Here is a 21,031-nt window from a genome sequence, read left to right on the forward strand (position 1 = left end):
TTCTACGCTTAGGTTTGTGTTTCATTCACCGTGTCTGATAACCATAGTTTTTGGATGATGGTGATCAGTTCAACAGTTTATAAAATCTGCTCATAGCAGAATTTAGGGGTTCATGCCGTGGCTATGCGTTCCTGTTCATCCTGGTTTTTGACATTCTGTCACCATCTTATATCAACATCTGCAGTTCCCAGACAAAACACATCCACATCCTATGGGGATGTATGGTTGCAATTAAAAGTGCAGGGCAAATAAAGTAAACTACTTGAAACTGGAAACAGGGATTGTTTTAATTTTTTTTTACTTTTAACCTTGCGCTTCTTCACACTTACATTTCCGTTTGCAGACTAGTCCAATTACGGTATATTGTGCAGTTATAGGACATATTTTCTTCATTCTTTGTTAGCCACTATGATATTACACTTCTTGTAAATTTTAAATCAATAGTCCATGTTATTCACACTTCTCTGCAACGTGATGCTGTTGGTAAATGTTGCGATGTTCTCCAGCCGACTTGAAGACTTGTAGTGGATAACAGTGCGGTTCATCGGGTTATTAAATCAGAGGGAATAACAGGCCAACTTCTGGCCATTCTTGTGATTGATGAGCCAAGCTTTATTTGCTGAGGCGGTGTGTTTGTTCCTGTGTAATTGTCTACCAGATGGCTAAGCTAACTGTTCTTAAATGCCTTCAGACCTGCAGGGGTCCTGGGTCTTAACATTTTCCCTGCTAATGACGTTATGCCTGCAAACATCTTATAGTTTTTTTTTTTTTCCTTTACTTTTCTGATCTCTAATGTTCAGTATCAAAATGGCTTTGCAAGGCATTTAGTTCAAATTATTTCCTCTGTACGGTTCTGTTTTTAATTTGTTCAAAGGCGATTGTTTTGAAGTTGCTCTGTCGGTAAACTCCTTTGTGAAAATGAGCCCACTTGAATTTAGGAGAGAGAGATGAGAGAGAGAGAGAGAGAGAGAGACAGTAAGAGAGGGAAGCAGGGCTCCACTCTACCTGTGAGGAGTCAGATTGGAGGAGAAAATGGATCTAGGTGGCAGTGCGAGTCATCAATCACAGCCCCTCAAGGGGAGCTGCAGCTAAAGCTGCTCTGAAGTGCTATCTGTCAGCTGCTCCAATCCAGCCCGGGGACCAGAGAGGGGCTATATCGCTACCCATCACCTCATACTCAGCACACAACTGCCATGTAAACATGTGCAGGTGCTCCTGTCAAAAGAACCCGAGTCCGAGTTGATGAGGTCGCGCATATTTTCCCAAATGGTCAGTCGGCCTGCTCGATGTAAGGATGCGCCCGCCTCCTTCCTGCTTTTCAAGAGAATCTGTTTGCATGCTGCGCTTCCTGCAATAGGCTTTTGATTGTTAACAGTGTTGGGTGGTTTATTGTAATTTAAAAGTGAGCGTCCAATTTCTCCTGTTTTCCTCCCAATCCTGAATAAAGCCACCAAGCGCTTCTCCGCCAATGTCGAGCCTCGTCTGTCGATACCTCTCAAGATGGATAGTTGTTCTGCATGCCTATTGATTCGGCACAGGCCAGAGATATAAGTATCATTTGTCATTTCTGGAATTATTTGGAGTCCTAGTTAAAACCTAGTGTGGGGGGAGATGGCCGTGCCTTGGGGGGGTTGGTAGTTGGTGGGGGAGTAGTGAGTTGTCTGGGCTTTGATGAATGACTGCACGGGTTTTTGGTTTTTACTGCGAGCACCGGGGCCCTTTAGCTGCTATTTGCTTTCACCATGGTCCAAGAAAAACAATGCGATGGGTCCAAGGACTGAGCAGCATCGTCCTGTCATGTAGCGTAAGACATCGAACAGGGTGGTCCAGGCAGAAGAGTCGGGGGGTGGGGGGGGGGGGGGGGGGGGGGGGGGGCCTTGGACACTACATGCTGCTTTTCCAAAAGACCCAGTAGGTTGTAAGCCATCCTGCTGATCTGTGGTCCCAGCTGCTGACGGACCTCAAACACATGCTCTGAATTTGAATATTGAGCTTTCAGAATCTCCGGGTTAACAACAAGCAGATTTTTATGGTTTTTAATTTTAAAAGAGCACACAATAGAGATGCTGAGGGAGGTTGTTAGGTAACAGTAGCTCCAGCGTTTCCCCTGTGACTTTGATTATGTTCTGTTTTGGGCATCAGGCCAGCAGCAGAGCTGGCTTCATTACTGTATGGATCATCTTTTAAGACCATTTAAGATCAACGAGAGCCATTGTCCAGTAATGACAGACTCCGAGTAGTTCATTACACTCAATGCCTTTGATTCATTCAGCTCAACAGTCTGTGATAAGAAATGTGAAGGTTCACACGTTTATTTCCTTCTTTTGTGAGTTGAAAGAAACTGTTTCATTTTTATTTTACTTAAGAGTTGCATGAGCGCTTTTTTTTTATTATTTTGTAGTTTGGGTGACGAAAAAGTGTTAACAGAGGAACATGTTTAACAGCAACAAAAGAGAGGAGAAACCTCAGACACGTGAATGACAAGTAATTATTTCCCTTGTCCATCAAACTGTGTTTTGATGCAAGGATGCGATCAAACATGATATGAACAACTTCAAGCCTTCAAATGGAAATTATTCTCAAATCGTGCAAAGCCTGTGTGTGTGTGAGCTTTTGCATGAATCATTCATAAACACACACACACACACACACACACGGGGCAGGGCTGTTTTTTTGTCTGACCAATATTATGGCCACAGCTTTTCAATGGGAGATGACCATTGTGTATTCATTTCCATTTTAGCTTGCCAGAATGTCTTCTCACAGCAGGAAAGGGATGGAGAGAGAGAAAGCAACAGCTTTGTGCGTCTTTTAGTTTTTTTGCTTGGTGAATATCTCCATGCGCAGTGGGCTCTCCCTGCACAGCTGTCAAACAAGACAGTGCACGAGGCCCGCTATATTCTCATCACTTGTCCTTTCTCGCATGAGCTTCCGCGAGGCCTCAGGAAACACTGCACCCTGCTCTGAAACACAAATGCTTGTTTTTTTGGTTTTGTTTTTTTATATATTATTATTAGTAGTAGTAGTAGTAGCAGTTTTACATTGTGCTCTGGTTTCCTCAAAACCCTCATAAAGTGGCTTATATATAAAAAAAAAAAGGAACTTTGAATAATTAAAAACAATCATGGTGATATACTGTGGCTTTAAGTATTAATCTAAACACATGCTTGCCACAATATATCATGAAAGAGGGTGTTTGCATTAGTAGGGCAGTCTTCTCTATTTTATTTGCCATGCAGAGTAGCGAGAGGACAGACAACAGAGGCCCTGCTTAATCCCCTTTGGAGAAGTAGTGCATGAATTGATATATCCTCCTCTCTCTCTCTCTCCTCCTCCTCCTCCTCCTCCTTACTTGCTAATGTCTTTCCTAGAACTTGAACAAACAGCCTGTGCGTGTAGGACACATAAGACAGATGTTTAGGATTACTTTCACCTCATTGCTCTATTGTGCGCACTTTAAGGGAGCTCAGCTGATGTGGAATGCCACTCATTCAGGCTCTCTGCTCCTACAGGGCTCCTCGTGTTTATCAAAGTGCCATCTGCACTCAAGACAGAACAACACAAGTTTTAAGAGTGGGATGGATTCAATTCCACTAATATTCCCTGCATGCTGAATTTTTTATGCTGTGCAGTGGGTAAATACCAAAATGCTAACATATGTAACTAAAGACTATTACTGTTTTAGTTTTTATTCATGAGTGCAAAACCCTTGAATTTGAAACTAAGCGAGCCTCTTTTTCTCTGCTTAGAATGTGTGTGTGTGTGTGTGTGTGTGTGCGTGTGTGTGTGCGTGTGCGTGTGCGTGTGTTTACAGATGTAGAAACAAATGGGCTAGACCCACATTGATATTGTTGAGGGGTGACATTATCTTTTAGCAGAGCACTTATCTAATCTGGCTGCCGTGGGAAGCTGGAGGAAGTGGCTATGGGACAGGCTGGGGATGCTGCATCTTTAATTACCATTGATATCGCAATAGAGAGGAGAGGGAAAGAGGAGCCATAGCCGGCGGTGGGGTGGGGGGGGGGGGGGGGGGGGGGTAAGGGGGGGGGGGGGGGGGGGGGGGGGAGAGTCGAGAGAGGGAGAAGACCCGTGTTCACTTTTTAATTAAGGCTCCGTAGTGTAACTCGTCAATGTACATTATTGGAAGAATGAACGTCAATGCCATTGCTTTTTCTCTCCCTCCTTTATCTCTGTCAATGATTCAAAGACATGATTTATGGTTCGTCTCCGTCTTTCAGGATCATCCATCAAGCGCTGGCTCTGCCGCAGCGCCACCCGTTGTAAATCATTCTGAAAGCCTGTCACTCATTTCCATTAACCGTTCCTCTGTCGCTCTGGTCTCCGCCTCCCTCAACCTCCTTTTTTTCTCCCCCCCCCCTCCCCGCTCTCCTCCTCTCCTCTCTCCTCCCCCTCGGTGCACAACCTACAGCCACGCAGGGTATCAGTTCCGTTTCGCTGCTTCGTCCGCCTACCTTCTTTTCAATAAATTAACCACTTTCTCCCATGCAGTGAATAAAAAAAAAAAAAAAAGAAAGCTTTGCACTCGTCTTGCAGTCAGCACCTACTCCTCCTCCATTACGGCTGAACACCTTAGAAATGTCACACCGCTGACTTGTAGGCTAAATGAGGATATAGCACAGAGGAAATATTTTTGTTGCACTGACTTTTCCAGTAGCAGTATTTGAACAGCTTTGATATGTTTGCAGTGTGGCAATAATGAACATATCTCCCACACATTCATACATTATGTTTCTTATTATGTAGGTCACTCGAGCGCAATTTGCCATAATTTGAGCACACAATAAAAACCCATGCACTGTGTGTAAAGTCTTAGATTATGTCCACATTTTTTCATGCATTTACTGTGAAAAGTGGTGGTAAGTGGGACAGTACATTAACTCATTCGCTAAGGATGTTCTGATTCAGTTTTTGATCCAATATCAATTCAGTACTATAGTACCTGATTCTGATCCCATAGATATTTACCCAAAATTTTAATTAATCTGTCACACTATATATTTTTGCTTGATTCAAAGACTAGCCCGAAGACACATGACTCCATTGAGTCAGCCCACTTTTGGTTCAGAGACACTTGAACCGAGTTCCTTGTTAGTTCAGTCATGGCATTTATGTGGACTTAAGTACCCTGGTTACAGTCGGCTTTCCCAACAAAAGCCAATTTCCAAAATCGGGATGGGAGATTAGGAAAACCTCATTTCCCCAGCCAGATATCTCTTGGAAACACAGATTCCTTTACCATGTATACACACAACCAGCTTTCTCCAACTACACCTGTGTAGCAAAAGGCCACAGAAAGGAATATGCAGCTGAGCGAAAGGCTGAACGAAAGGAGAAATCATCAACGGAGAAAAAGTCAAAACAAAGCAACTAAATTTGACTAACACGAAGTGTCTCGTAGAAGTGTGATCTAAATAAGCCACTTTCCCCTGCAGATTTTTTTTTTTAATTCAGACAGTTGCCATTGTGGATCAGCTACATGTATCTCCTCTTTATTTCTTTGATACTGCGCCTGTCACTCTGCTGTGACACCAACACACACAAGAAAGACAAGTCAGAACGCAGCGTTTTAGTTAAAATCTGTGCGCTAGGCTTCCAAAATCAGTTGGAGGTGGAGGAGAAATCAGGTTACTCTTCAGCTGCATTACATGCACATTTCCAGTAACCAGGTTTCATGGTGCATATAAACACAGATTACCTGAAAAGCTCATTTCTCGGAGAAGTGCATGTAAATATAGTCATTGTCACTGACTTAATGCTACAAAAGTTGTGTGATCAGGGCATCAGTGTGAGGTGTGTAGGTCAGTCATATTTAGCCCTTAATCTGTTCAAATACAAGCCAATACCCCTAAATAATAATTGGAATAGGAGACGTTTTATTTTGGCCGCGACCATTATTGGAAATATGCCTGCATCTATGCAGATGGGAGCACTTCACTGTACTGTGCTTAAGTATATGTTTTTTGTCCTTTTGGTTTATCCCGTGAGTGCAGTTTTACGCCGGATGCCCTTCCTGACATAACCCTCCCCAATTTCTACTGTGCTTAATATATTGTTAACCTTCATTTTGGCCTTCGTATGTTTGGAAACAAATACGGACGCTGTTATCACTACCATAAACTTCAAACATTGTTTTCTAAGACCGGAGATATACTTTTAGCTACGCGTGTACATGCGCCTCATGACAACCCCTTGGAACCCGCTGTCCATTTGGACTGTGGGTTGCACACGCTACATGCACCTGAGATCCACTCTTGCACATTACTAGTTGGGGGGGAAATGCCAGATCACGTCAGCGGCAGCTTTACATCACCATAGCAATGGCAGGTAGTAATGGGGGGAAAACATTGGTTTGTATTGTTGAAATGCTGACGCTCTTGAGAACGAAATTCTGGTTTCGGTCAGGCATAATTAGAACCTAGTCTGCCCCCTAGTGGATGCCGTTTTAATTCCTCCAGACATACGCAAAGCATGCAAGGAAGTGTTTGAACAATGAAGCAAATGACACAACTCTTGGCTACACATACAATCTGGCACCAAGTAAATAAATGCCCACCTTTATGGAGGGTCCATACCTATTTAGTACTTGATTTAAAATTGAATCCAAATTTCGAGCATGTGCTATAGCAGTGTTGTTTTAACAAATATTTGCACTGTTTCTTGAGTATTGAATTCGTGTATATCTACCACACTTTAATTTGAGAGCCTAGATATTGAACAATATAGAAAGCACATTATGCCATGTAGCGGTGGTGGGCAGGCCTGCTATTAAATGCTGTTGGTTTTCTGTAAAATCTACCAGTAGTTTAATTCAGACACTCAAACAATGACTGTAGTCTTTAAGCAGCTTTATAGAAACAGGTCTTATGAACAGAAATAATTGGCTCAATGGAGTGACTGTCAATCTCGTACAATGGTTGATGTGCCTGCTCCGGGGAGCCCAATTCACTGGCTTCTTTTTTCATTCTAATCAACATCTAGATATCAACACAGCAGAATACCCACAAACAGCAGAAAGCCTGTTTTGAGGGGAAACTTTCAACTATTGGGTGCCAACACATTTCACTATTTGGGCAGCCATTGTTCTCAGAATGGGCTGTCAAAGTGACAATGCGCACCAGTAAAATCCAGAAGTTTGCACTTTTCAGAAAAACAGCGGGCCCTAATCATTTTGTGGAGGACGCTTGACAACAAATTTGCCATTAAAATGAATCTGAATAGGAGGAAGCGGGGCTGTTTTGAAGCATCTCTGCCTCTCTTACTGTTGCTCGTCTTGTCCCACAGAGTTCCAGGTTTGGCGGGCTTGCTTCTCTCTCTTTATGCTTGCCATGAAGCAGCCTTTGGTCCCACTAGAAACTGACAGTACCACGCTTCAGCTGCAAATTCACTCTGTAGCCTCATTGTATTTAATGAAGGGAAAAAGTGGCAATCTACTATTAATGAACTTGGAATGTAAAAAAAATGCCTCCCTTTGCTGAAAACTGCATAAAACCGCTTGTACAAAGAAAGCTTTGGCTGGAGCCCATCCAGAATCTAATGAAAGATCCATACAGGGACAGAGCAGGCAGGAAGAGTTAGTGAAATGCAGATTGTTTTAATAGAATCCAAGGAGTCTCTTCCAGCTGCACTATCAGATTCATCAAGGCCTGACCTTGATGGAGGGCTGTTGTTGTTTGGGAGGGCCAGTGTTTAGGGTTCATGCAAAGTTTATGATGCGGGGACTATGCGCGCTCTCTATACGTATGTGTGCTAATCTCAAGGGAAGACTAAATGAAACCCATCCAGGAGGCAAAGAGTGACAGGAGATTTGGCACTGGCTGCATTTATTTTGAAGCTTTCGTTTGATATCGTGAAATAGCACATGGGGATAGCGGGGAAATAAGAGACCAATTTGATATTAAAGGCAGAATGTTGCCCCTCGAATGCAAACTAAAACCAAATCGTAAGACAATACGATGAACTGCTTACAGAGCATCAGAGAAGGATTGAATTGGAATTGAAGAGCTCTTTATTTAGCTGAAAAACAAACAGCATGTTAGGAGAGTGTCGGCCATCATACCTTTCACTCAGTATCTCATAAAAGTAGAACAAAGCTCTTATGTGTGTAAGGCAGTGGTCCTTTAAACGATGGCCCACTTTTCCTCCCTGGTGCCACGCAAACATTCCTGACTGACATTCAATCAGGGAAATTTGAACCGAAGCAAGATGGTCTTTTATTAGTACCGCCCTGTTTGCTCGACTGGTCAGCTCCAATATGCGAAGCGGTTTGAGTGGCGTACTGTGAGATGATGGGTTCGCTCTCTGATAAGGGTGAATGAGGGGTAAACTGCTCTTCTGCAAAAAGGAACCATCAGACCTCATCATGTCGCTCCTGGAGAGCCATGTCACAGGCTCTTCAGAAACCAAGTGACAGAGCGGCACAAGGCTGCTCCCCTTCTGCTAGTGGAAAATACACATGGAGCTGATGCCGCCCTGCTGCTGCTGCTCCGCCGACTGGAACTTTGTATCAGTCAGGGCAGAGAAGATCATCCATAATCTGACAAATATACACTGAGGCTTTTAAGCCTCTTCAGTTGTAACGTTATCCTACACGCTCACCAAATAGTTGATATTTACCTTTGCATGTTAGCAGAAATGCCCGAATACGAGACACTAATGCTGTGTACATCATTTTTTACTGTTTATACCAACATCCCATCACAGCTTATTCAGCAGTTAGTCATTTAAAGGGTCAGTTCACCATAACTGGAGCAAAGCATTTCCACTATGACCCCTAGTGGTGCGCAGGAATGCAAATCATCTTTCATTTGATGAAATTTGCACTGCGATTGGTAGTTGTAGAAGATTTATTAGTGGTGACAGAAGAACATCGATCAATACAGACATAAGTAGAAATAAACTAGTATTATTATTATTAGTTGAGAAATACCTGAAGAACCAAAAGTGGAAATAGTCTTAATGCAGTTGTTGATATTATTGGATTATAATTATTGATGCATCAATGTGTTTATGTAGCTGGGAATGATGTAGCTAATTTTAATAACCTTGATGATTATGTGTTTTAAATGGTATTATCATAATTTGAATTCCCTCAAATACTCCTGAGTGGCTGGTGATTTTAATGCCATGAATCCATAAAACTTTATGATTGTACTGTGTTTTGTTATTTGTAACCTAATTGGAGAAGCAACTAATAACTATAGTTATTAAATAGAATTATGATTATTGCCTAAAGAAAAAATACTCATGACAAGTAGAAAAACTTCCGAATTGTTCTTTTAAGTAAAAGTACTTTGTTATTTTCTACCACTGCAAATAATTATGTGAACATATCAAAACTATACTTTAAACACACTATTACAAGTAAAAACTGTGACCTTAAAAGTAAAAGCAACAAAGTATTTGGAAATAAATATAGTATTTGATGTAAATTCTTTAATTATCGGCTCATTTGTGCGCATTTATGTGTATATTATGTATAAGTGCGTTGTAGCCAGTAGTACAGTACAGACATAGTCTTTATTTATATCTATGTGTCATATTTTATGAACTGATTTTATATTTTAATGTGATAAGTAGCTTGTAACAAAGCACAACACTGCACATGAAAACTCAGAACTCTACTTGAAAACAGTATTTGAGGAAATGTACTTTACTGTTACTTTCCACCACTGCAGATTTGAAGAATCTCTGAGGCTCAAAGTATGATCAAAATTAATATTTTCTTAGGTGAAGTACCCCTTTAACAATTCCTCAGACAATTTTTCTCCAGGTGTATTTTTTTTAATTATGCTTAGTATAAATAGCAAATACCCACCTGTCTTTTTGTAAAGGTCCATGAAACCGGATGGGAGTGTGTGTATGTGGGTTTGTGTGTATAATTGTCTGCGCCAGTGCTGATGGGAGACCCTTCGGTGAGATGCAACACCAGGCAACTGCATGTGATGTGGCGGCTGTGGCACATTCAAAGTGATGACTTAGGTGCTGGAGTGCAGATTGCAATTCTCTCCCACCGTTCACTTCCAATTAGGCAGCGGGCCGACTGACGCATCTTCAAGTACAAGCTTGTAGTAGGCATCAAAAGGAACAGCAGTGACATCACGGAGGGAAGGGGGCTCCTGGAGCGAGGCAGGCCGATCTGATGTGGCTCAGTAAATATCAGGATTCATATCCATGCAACATGCAAAGACAGACTTTTAGAAATTCCCTTTTTTTTTTTTGTATCATTAAATAAAAATTCCCTCGGCTCAAATGGCTGTGCAGCTCAGACTGACTGCCTCTTTGTGTGTGTGTGTGTGTGTGTGTGTGTTCATTACTGTGTTGATTGTGTATTCCAAAGTTCTCTGTGTTTTTAGTTAACAGAATGTTGGTTGTGAAAACATTTTTGATTAATTGCCATAATTATTGTGATCATTTTTGCCCAAATGAACAGCCAGATGGCAGGATATGGTGTCATATTTGCGATCCTATCATATTAATCTGGCTCTGGGTCCATCTGAGCACATTGTGCAATTTGCTGTGTTCACAATCTGTCCTCAAGTTGTCCATGTCTTTTTTTTTTTTTTTTTTTTTTTTTTTTGGAGCTGCGACTTTTTATTTGATTATATTAGACTATTAAATATTAAAGTTGAGGGTGTAGGAAAGCAAGGCATTTATCTGCATGAATAGCTAGTGTTTAGTGAAGTAAGTAATGTGCTTTAAGTAACATCTCCGTCATGCATACAAAAATTAGCATGAGCGTTTCCATCTCCGGGTTTTTTGCAGTTAGGGGCTCAGAAAGATGCAACAAAAACCACCACGTGGGGCTTCATGGTTGCTCTTAGACCCGCTTTTCATTATTTAATCTCTGTTTGTTCTTTTTTTTATCTTGACCATAATTTGCCCCAACATACCACAACACTCTTAATAACTCTTTGCTTCTAAATGCAACTCAAGCTACAGTGTGTGTAGCATTTGAAAGCCTTTTAATGGCATCAGTAGAGGCATTTAACACCATTTAGCAGTGTTAACAATGAAATAATGGGTCAGATCGAAACTAATGACGAATATCTGTTTAAAAACAAGTCAAAACTGATTTCGTTCTGTGATGTCAATTAACCTCCGAACAACTTTTGTCAAAAGGAACAGTCAGTGTGATTGTTCTCTCTTTACTCTGCAGTGTCCTTGGGCTCAGGGAGACTGTTTCCTGACAGGGAACAATGAAGAGAGAGGTGTTTACAGATCTTTACAGATGGCTCCGGGGCCTCAGAATTAGCTCTTCACCATTTCTCATGTGATTCGGTTTTCAGAATTAGCTTCAGATGTGTCATCAAACCCATCATCAGGATGCCTGACAATGTATCGTTTTGATCTTGACGTGCGCTGCTCACTGAGTTAGTCAGATATCACTGTCAAATATTAAACCTGGTGGCATCCATGTCTCATGCTAATGATAGCTCAGTGAAGAAATCAAATCATGGCGACTTTTATAAACACTGCATCCTGTCTCCAGCATTGTAGAGCTTCACAACTTTGGATTTGTGTTTGTACAAAAAGTACTTTTTGACTGACATTTCACACCTATTTATAACAACAGATGAGCACTGTGACTAAGTGTTTTTTTTTTTTTTAAACCTACAGGCTCTATTAACTGGGTACTTTGCTTAGATGTGTGTAAAAACAGTGAGGAGAAATAGATGATAGTTAGTGACACAGCCTGGAGATTGGTCTGTGATCCCGACCTGCTTTGTTAGTGTGTGCTCTGCCTATCCAACAGGCCTCCTATCCCCACCCCCCCGCCTTTTTATTTTTTTTTTTCACGTGGCATAAATCTGGGAGATGAAAATGTCATGGAGCAGGTTCATTTTGCAAAGAGGTTTTGATTGCCATGCGCATGTAATTGATTGTTCCAAGGACAGGGGGAAATCTAGAAATGTCATAACAGTCCTGCTTAGGTTGGTCCCACCGCTAGGCAATCAATGAGAAGTAAAAAGAGATATTGATTTGCGAGCAGCAAAAACTGTAGCTTGAGACAACCGGAGAGCGCGAGGGAAAGTGGCACAGACGTGCAGACCTGTCACTGGCACCTATGAATTACCCAATCTTCTCTGAAGATAGTGTTACCTCAGATCCTTGCAGAGTCCTGGGCTGGGGTATTGCAGCTGTCCATTAGCTAAACTCCTCGGGCCGCAAACTCTCTGTGGCTTGTCAGATTAATGACGGAAATGTTGACCTTCCAAGGGAGAAATGTTGATGTTCTCACTGTTACAAAAGTTTCTGCTGGGATGTTAATATTGGAAACAGGATGCCCTTTTACAGCTAGCACACACATTTCTACAATGATTGACACGCTTTGAATAGACTCACATCCACAGGAGAGTGGGCATTTTGCTCCGTGAAGATACTTGATGCTTAAAGTTGAGGTGCAGCGTTTGGCACCGATCCAGTTCAGCAGCATGCTGCCATGAATATAGCCATAAATGTAATCTACTATTTCCCATGTAGTTAGCGGGTTTCTCGACGCGTAGGAAAAAAAAGCCTTTTGGCTCAGAAACAAGCTGCTGCGTCTGTAAATCCAGGCCTCGCCATGCCAAGAGTCTGTTCTAACAGATAAAGGTTATAAACACTTCAACCGCCTGATTTATGATGGACACCCCAGGTTTTTTGACCTTTGCATATCTCTGTCTGAAGATATAAATTTGTAGTGACACAGATTGGAGGCTTTACAGCAGTTTATGACATGCTAAATCTCCGCCGAGGCGTGCCAACTTCTGGTTTTGTAAGGCTAGTTAGGCCGGGAGTTGGCCTGCCGACATTTTCAAAACAGACATTTCCTATTTTATCTAAGTTATAGAGAAAAAAAAAACACATACCACAGATAAAGCAATGGCTGTTCCCTGCTTTTATTTTACACTTTCTCATGCTTTCAACAGTGATGTTCTACGAAGCATGTTGGCGCTTTATTCTCGACAAAGTTGTTTGTCAAACTGCAGCGATCTTCTGTAGGTGTCGTCTGTTCTCGCGGCATAGTCCTTGAATGTGGTCTTGTATGAAAGAGCAATGCGCCTCGGCGCTGCGGCAGACCGAAGATCTGGCAAAGCGCAGTTCCAAATGGTGTGAGAAGCAGGGTGAGACATGTGGGGATCTTGGGAGTGATCCCTGCCAGAAGGTTAATTGGTGCCTCTGGATGTCTGCTGCTTAGGGCATCTGATAGAAAGGCAGGAAGGGCAGCTGTTAATCTCTGTCAATTCAATCCTCAAATACCAAGATACAACACGAATAATCACGTTCAAATTGATGTAACTACGTGGCTGAGTTAGGATGCTGAGCTGCTCTTTCTGAAACGCACATTTACTCAGTGAAAGTCAGTGACAGTGAATGGACATCAGTGTCGCATGTTTGGGTGAATTTTAAGGAGCATTAAACATGCAGGAAATAGTCTTTACATGATGGTGTGTTCTGGGGATGAATCACCACTACTGGACTGGAAAAAAATGCTCATCTCCCCACTTTGGTGCATGTTCTTGCCGGTCCTTCAGTTTTAGTGATGACTTTGAAGAGAGAAGACATCAACTGTGAGCTTGTCATAGCCATTGGTGTTCTCCTTCACTATGAATACTATATATAAGACTATAAATAAAACATACCCCTGTGCTCTTGACAACTCTCTCCCTCAGCATCAAGGGTGTTTTGGAGGCCATCACTGATCACGGTTGGCCAATCAAAGCATTTCTCTTGCGGTGGATCAAGGTCACAGCACATTTGGGGCTTTTGTGAGTGTAAGTGTGTGTGTGCGTGTGTGTGTTTGTGTGAAAAAGCTCTTGTTCACTAGGCTTCGTTCTCCATGTTTGTTTGGAAAGTCCGATTCCCATCTCCATCTCCATCCATTAGCTGGCAAGCAATTCACCTTCAGGGTTTCTCTTGAGGCACTTGTGAAATATTGATTAAAAAAAGTCTTATTTTCAGAGGGCAAAGAAGGGAAGACATTCTATGGGCTGCCCAACGTGGGACTCCTGAGTGCTCGGCCTCAGCCATCCCCTCATGGAGTGCCCCCTCTTCAGAAAAGAAATATTAACCACATCCAATGCATAAGTGCCTGGACAGGACTGTTATGTCCTATTCATATTTAACTCAGAGCACATCTGCCATTTCTCTCCCAAAATGCACATTTTCCAACACGACAGCGAGGCGGAAAATAGTTCAGACATATGACAACAGTGGAAAAACTGCGTTTATTGCAGAGTGTCTCAAAAAGATATGCAAACAACTGATACCGTTGACGTGGGGTTGCCAGGTGGTTCGATTTAAAAAAAAAAAAATCCCATAGGGTTTTTGTGAGCAAGGACAGTTGTAATCTCCTGTAGCTGAGTTCAGATTACGTGGAGTAGACCCTTCAGCTACGTGAGAAGCCCCTCTATGCTGAGTCAGAGTCTCCACTAATTGGATGATGGGGAATGTGTCAATTAGAAATACTGTTGTTTAATTATCTGTTAATTGAAGCAATAATGTTTGTGCTCTATGAGTTGAGAGAATGAACAGGTGAATAATGAAAGAAGTAATTGCTGTTTATGAGACTGTCAGGGAAAATATAATGACGTGACAGATTGCCAGTAATCTTTTGAAATTCTGTATAATTGTGTAGTTTTAACACTGATAATTGAATCAGCCTTTCCACCAGCACGATCAACGTCTTCATCAGCATGAGCATCCACACTGGCAAAAAAAAGAAAATCTGTTTCCTGATGTTAGATGGCTGAATGGTAGAACTTTGTCTCGGAAAGTAATGCATTCAGTCAAGTCTTTTATTGCACTGATATAGCAAAGCAGGACATTACAATATGTGAGTTTGTGTTAAGCCATTCCTCACTTGTGGTTTCAGGGAAGCTAGATGTTACCCAGAACAGCAGGCTTGCATTTTCATTGCAGTTTTGAGGCATCCATAATCACTGTGGAATAGGTCATTTGCAATAACACTTAACAGGCCCCAGAGGAATCGATTTCCTTTTGTCACTCAGTGGCCAATGATTGTTGTAAACATCTCAACTTGAGGCCAGAAAAACCTTGGACACAGCACTAAGTCAATGGCCTGTCGTGAATCACATGGTGCTGTTACACCAGCAGCAGTCTGTTAGTGAAGACATTATGTCCAGCTATACTCTCCAACCTCTCAAGGCACAAAGGAGCCGCCATTACGTCGTGAAATTGCTTCTGTGTCGTCTCACAAAGATTTTGTTCTTGATGCCCTGAATGCGGTGTCAAAATATTGTTGCCCGGGAAAAGAATTTGGAAATGATTTTGTAACTTGGGTTTTTGGGTCATTAATTTCCATGTCTCTTCCTTTTCTAGTGTACATGCCTGATGAAGACGGAGTCCTTCAGGATTCCATTACCGAGGAAGATGGAGAGAACCACACTCAAACTGAGGAGGAGTGCTCCGAGAAGACCAGCCCCAAAGTGTCCGAGGACAGAGAGCTGGACAACAAGAGCACTAACACTTACAGCAACCAGAACTCGCCCATTAGTGTCCTGTCCAATCAAGAGGCAGAGCTGGAGTCGCGCCTTAGTGACAGCAGTGACAGACTCTCTGACTTCAAAACGTCCTCGCCACCTGAGAGCCAAAGGGATGAGGAAAGTCGCAGCTCCAAACATAAAGAGGAGATGGGCAGCAGCTTGGAGAAAATGAGGGCAGCCTATGCAAACTTTCTTTCTGATTCCTATTGGACGGGGATAGGAATGGACTTGAAAATGGGCAAAAACACCAGCAAAGCCAATTGTGACAGTACCAATGGCAGCACCAAGAGCGAGTTTGACTGGCACCAGGATGCCCTGTCTAAGACCTTGCAGCAGACGCTCTCCCCAAAGCCTGCGTCCAAACCCAACCTCTTTAGCTCAGTCCACCTATACAGGCAAACGACCAAACCCTGTGGCTCGGTGTTCACAGGAGCCAGCCGATTTCGCTGTAAGGATTGTAGCGCTGCTTATGACACTCTTGTGGAACTGACAGTCCACATGAACAAGAGTGGACACTACCAGGACAACAACCACAGCAAACTGAGCAACTCCTCTGCCTCGTCCTCTAAATCAAGGAAACGCAATTTGCAAGATATGGAAGGGAAAGAGGATGCTCAGAAAGTTCTGAAATGCATGTTCTGTGGTCACTCTTTCGACTCACTCCAGGATTTGAGCGTCCATATGATTAAAACCAAGCATTACCAAAAAGTGCCTTTGAAAGAGCCAATCCCAGTAATCACACCCAAACTGTTACCACCAGCAAAGAAACGGGCCTTTGAAACAGTGAGACCTTGCTCCCCTGACTCTACGACTGGTGTGTCCGGCTACAGTGAGGCACAGCGGGCAGCCACCATTGCAAATGCTAACAGTAATCGTTACGGCTATCAGAACGGAGCGAGTTACACTTGGCAGTTTGAGACGTGCAAGTCTCAGATTCTTAAATGCATGGAGTGTGGAAGTTCCCATGACACCCTTCAGCAGCTCACAACACACATGATGGTCACGGGACACTTCATCAAAGTCACCAACTCAGCCTCTAAAAAGGGTAAACAGTTAGCACTTGACCCCCTGGCCATAGAGAAGATCCAGGGTTTAGCCGAGTCAGCTGCCAGTGACACTGAGGGAGAAAAGGCATCTCCAAAAAATGCTTCCCCTGGGGGGAGTGAGAAGGACAGCCACGGGGAAGGCACCTCAGACAAAATAGAAGAAAATGAAACTAAAGATGACAAGCAAGAGAGCGAGGATCAAAAGGCTGCAAATGGGGCTTTCAAGTACCCTTATCTCCGCGAGGAGGATCTTGAACAGGACTCAGGTGGAGGAGGAGACATTCTTAAATCTTTGGCCAACACAGTGGCCTCTGCCATCAATAAAGCTCAAACGGGAACGCCAAGCTGGAGTGCCTACCCGAGCATTCACGCTGCCTATCAGCTCTCCGGCATCATCAAAAGCACTCCTCTATCTGCGTCTCCGCCTGCTCAGCTAAAGCAGACATTTAACCACAAGCTGAGACCAATTGCCCCAAAGGGGAAGTTATACCACAGTGCTGTGGGAGTTGAGGCTCCCCAGGGACCACATCAAAATGTGGACATCAAAAAAGAAAAGGTTGGCATTAGCGATGGTAAAGAAAGTCAGAATATTAAGTTTGATCTGGTGGAGAATGATGACAGCGATTGTCAGGATGATTCCTCTTCCTCTTCAAAGCTTGACGCGGACTATGTGAATGAAGGGAGCGAAGCGATCAAAGGAAAGTTGAGCCCAGATTTCTCTGACAGAGGCAAAACACCGAGCCCCTCTGCCAGCAATGGACGCGGCGCTGCTTCAGAGCCTCACAGTGACATTCCCGATATTCTTGGCATAAACCCTCTTAGTGCACTGCAGTCAGTTCTGAACAATCACCTGGGCAAAGCAAATAAGCCCAGTAACGCGAGAGTAGATAAACTCGCTGCTCACACCCAGTCAATTTTTGCCGACATCAACCGTAGCAGTGAGAAACCAGCTTTAATGCTCGGAACTCCCGTTAAAACTAGGCCCAACAATACCTTCCTGTTTGTTAACGATGACCAGCCAATAGACCTGACAAAATCGAAACACAGCAAGCCCAGTTCATCGTTACTACAGTCCACTACCCCAGTGCCACAGAAATACGCTCTGTCTGACATTGCCGACATGGTTAAAGTTCTTCCAAAAGCCACGACCCCTAAACCCTCCATACCCTCGAGAATCCCCACAATGAAACTGGAATCAGATGTCAGGCGCTTTGAGGATGTGTCCGCCGAGGTGTACTCTGTTCACAAGCGTAAAGGTAGACAGTCAAACTGGAATCCGCGCCATCTTCTCATCCTGCAAGCTCAGTTTGCCTCCAGTCTCTTCCAGACCTCTGAGGGAAAGTACTTGCTCTCAGACCTAGGGCCTCAGGAACGGATGCACATCTCCAAGTTCACTGGTTTGTCCATGACCACCATAAGCCATTGGTTAGCAAATGTAAAGTACCAACTGCGGAAAACCGGGGGGACGAAATTTCTGAAGAGCATGGACACAGGCCACCCGGTCTTCTACTGCAATGACTGCGCTTCCCAGTTTAGGTCACCGGCCACGTTCATTTCCCATCTGGAATCCCATCTCGGGTTCCAAATCAAAGACATGTGCAAAATGCCAGTGGAGCACCAGACAAAGGTAGAGGAGCCAGAACTGTCGAAGGTCCTCAGTGTCAGAGCCACAGAGGCTCTGGTCACAGAGGAGGACATTGACTCAAAGTTCAAATGTAAGCTCTGCTGTCGGACATTTGCGAGCAATCATGCAGTCAAACTCCATTTGAGTAAAACCCACAGCAAATCCCCTGACAACCATTCACAATATGTGGAAATGGACAAGGAGTAGTTTCATTTTCCATATTACTGTTGCTTTTTTTTCCTTTTTTTTTTTTTGTCTTTGTTTAATTTTAATACACGGGTCAGATATTTCAACCATCTTTCAATTAGCGTAGTGTAGTGTGCATCATTATGACGTTGAAATCATTTCATGGAGTCCAGCGAAGACACACTGGTTAGAAATTGTGTAAGGAAACACTGAGAGATACTTTTGCACCCTGCTCAAATGCATCACCAGTAATGAAACGTATTACTGCTTGAAGAAACATAATTGCTGATGTTTGCATGCAATAGCCCCGGCTATGACTACTATTTATTTGTATGATATGTCAAGTTTCAATTGTATTTCAAAGACAAAATGACGAACTAATTGTACTTTACAAGTTCTGTGATACAGTACACCTGCATAAATGTGCAGCTGAAGACAACAGGAAGCCCGACACGTCAGGACACACGCGCAGACCTGTACAGCGTATTGCAAATGTAAAGATGTTTTGTGTTGCAAAGATAGAAGAGAAAAAAAAGCACTTTAATAAATGTTTAATCACCAGTTTAGACTGATTCTGTACATGACTCAAAAACAGCTAGGCAGTTTGGAAACAAGGAGATTTCACATGTAAATATATTTTAGAAGAAAAAAAAAAAATAACAGTGTGTTTCATGCAATGAGGATAAAGGAAAGACAGATGAGACCTGTGATACATGCACCTTTTTTACTTATTCAAATAAAGAGTTAACATTTGATGACAGTTTGTTTTCCTTGCTCCAACTTTGTATTTGTGTGCTTACAAAGTTAGTGGCTTGAGCCATTTTCAAAATATTATTATATTTATTCATTATTATACACAATGACAAACTAACAAAAAATAGTACACCAACAAATTCCTCTCTATATCATGCAACGTTACTAAAACGGTAAAAAGAATTGTTTTAAAAGTTTTCTAGTTGTGGAAAGTATTCAGCTAATATATGTATAAAGTATTGTACTCAAGTACAATTTAGAAGAATTTCTACTTTACGTTTCTGCTACTTCAAAGGTAAACTCTACTACATTTTAGACAAATGTTGTACTTTAACTCCCCTGTCATATTTGTAGGGGGATATTATATTTATAAAATAGCAATTGTTATTATTTTTTAAATCTGGTTAATACCATAAAAAAACTGTAACAGAATACGTTAATCATCCATGGTGACATTCACAAAATACTCTAATTATTAGATTAAGACATGGTCATACAAATTATGTATAGTGTATTTCAAATTTGACAATTTTGTGTTCAATGAGCCAAATGAGTACTTTGAGTACTGACTTTGGCTACTTGTAGTTTTTTTTTTTAGCTCATACTTTTGTACCTAATTGGCATTTTCAATGCAGGACTTTTCCTAGTAACGCAGCATTACTACATTGTTGTACTGCTACTTTGCCTCCTTCACCACTGCTAATTAAAGGAAAAATAGAAATCTGCTTCAGTTTTTACATATTCTAATTACATACTTTAAAATACAAGGTCACAGATGAACCTTTCAGTCATTAATTCAGCCTAATATACAAAACCACACATTTGTCTAGAGGCAAACACACTACTCAACATACTGTACTGCATGTGAGGATTGGATAATAAATGATATTTGGTTTAAATTCATTTTTTTCCCCCCATGTCTGGTTCCTTCCAGGAAACATTTAGGGAAATGATCGCATAAATATTCGGCCATAAGCTTTTAACTCTGCAGAGAACCTCTGCAGCACAAAGGACAACATCCTCATACTGTACAGTACACTGCATTCTCTTTTACCTTATGACTTTTAGATACACCTCAAAGATATATCTTCTTGTCAGACTTTATTGCTTTCCTGTGAACGCCGCTGCTGTTGCTGCAAGATGGTATCATAACAATTAAACATATTTCCTCCAGCTCTATTATTTCAAGGCTATTAAAAATAATTGCCTCCTAAATTCATAAACATTTTATGCAATTCATCTCTTTTCAAGCAATCAAGTCCTCAATTACCTCCACCCATCAAATCTCTATTTTATAACAGGCAACTGACATTTGATGGTAAATGGGAAAAAAGCACACGAGCACTGTGGTGATTTGAATGCTGTGACACCAACTTGCCCCCTATTGTTGGAAATGAGCAGGCAATCACGTTGTTCATCAGATGACTCCTAATGCAGTTAAAGTATTCAGCTATAATTTCTCCCTGCATTTATAATTACTGTCAAAGACCACACACCTCAGTGAGCAGATTAAAGCTATAAATTATTTAGTGCCTTTCTTCACCGACGGATCTCTGATTTGTCTGTTGGGCCATTATGTTTTAGAGGAGCAACTTACTCCAAATTGAAGCAAGCATTGTTCTTAAGCTGCAGCAGGAGGCTTTGCAGGAAACAAAGATGTGCATATTTCTGCTTGTTTGCTTTTCTTTGTCAACCGCCGAATTGGACACATTGCAACGCAGAATTTATCCATTTTTAGTCCTAATGTATTTTAGATTTACTTAATCTTTCCGCTGCAAATCATTACTCAGATAATACTGTAAATAGGCTACAAGTGCGTTTTGAGGATTCAGCACAGCCTAGTAGAGATTTACCCAAAAGCTAACCAAAGAAAAATGCTATCATCAGTGCAATCACAGAAGGAAATTAGTTGTCTC

The 21,031-nt window shown here is 42.1% G+C and overlaps 1 protein-coding gene across 4 annotated transcripts in view; it reads left to right on the top strand.

Moving 5' to 3' along the window:
• The window catches only part of LOC137139604 (teashirt homolog 2), a 106,008-nt gene extending 86,893 nt beyond the window's left edge, over positions 1–19,115 (top strand). For all 4 annotated transcript variants that reach the window (XM_067527085.1, XM_067527086.1, XM_067527083.1 and 1 more), the window contains one exon: positions 15,343–19,115. In XM_067527085.1, the coding sequence (XP_067383186.1) occupies positions 15,343–18,383 (3,041 nt within the window). In that variant the 3' untranslated portion in view covers positions 18,384–19,115. The remainder of the gene's footprint in view (positions 1–15,342) is intronic.
• Positions 19,116–21,031: the final 1,916 nt, after the last annotated feature.

This window comes from Channa argus, chromosome 13 (genome assembly GCF_033026475.1).
Source record: "Channa argus isolate prfri chromosome 13, Channa argus male v1.0, whole genome shotgun sequence".
NCBI classification, from domain to species: domain Eukaryota; kingdom Metazoa; phylum Chordata; class Actinopteri; order Anabantiformes; family Channidae; genus Channa; species Channa argus.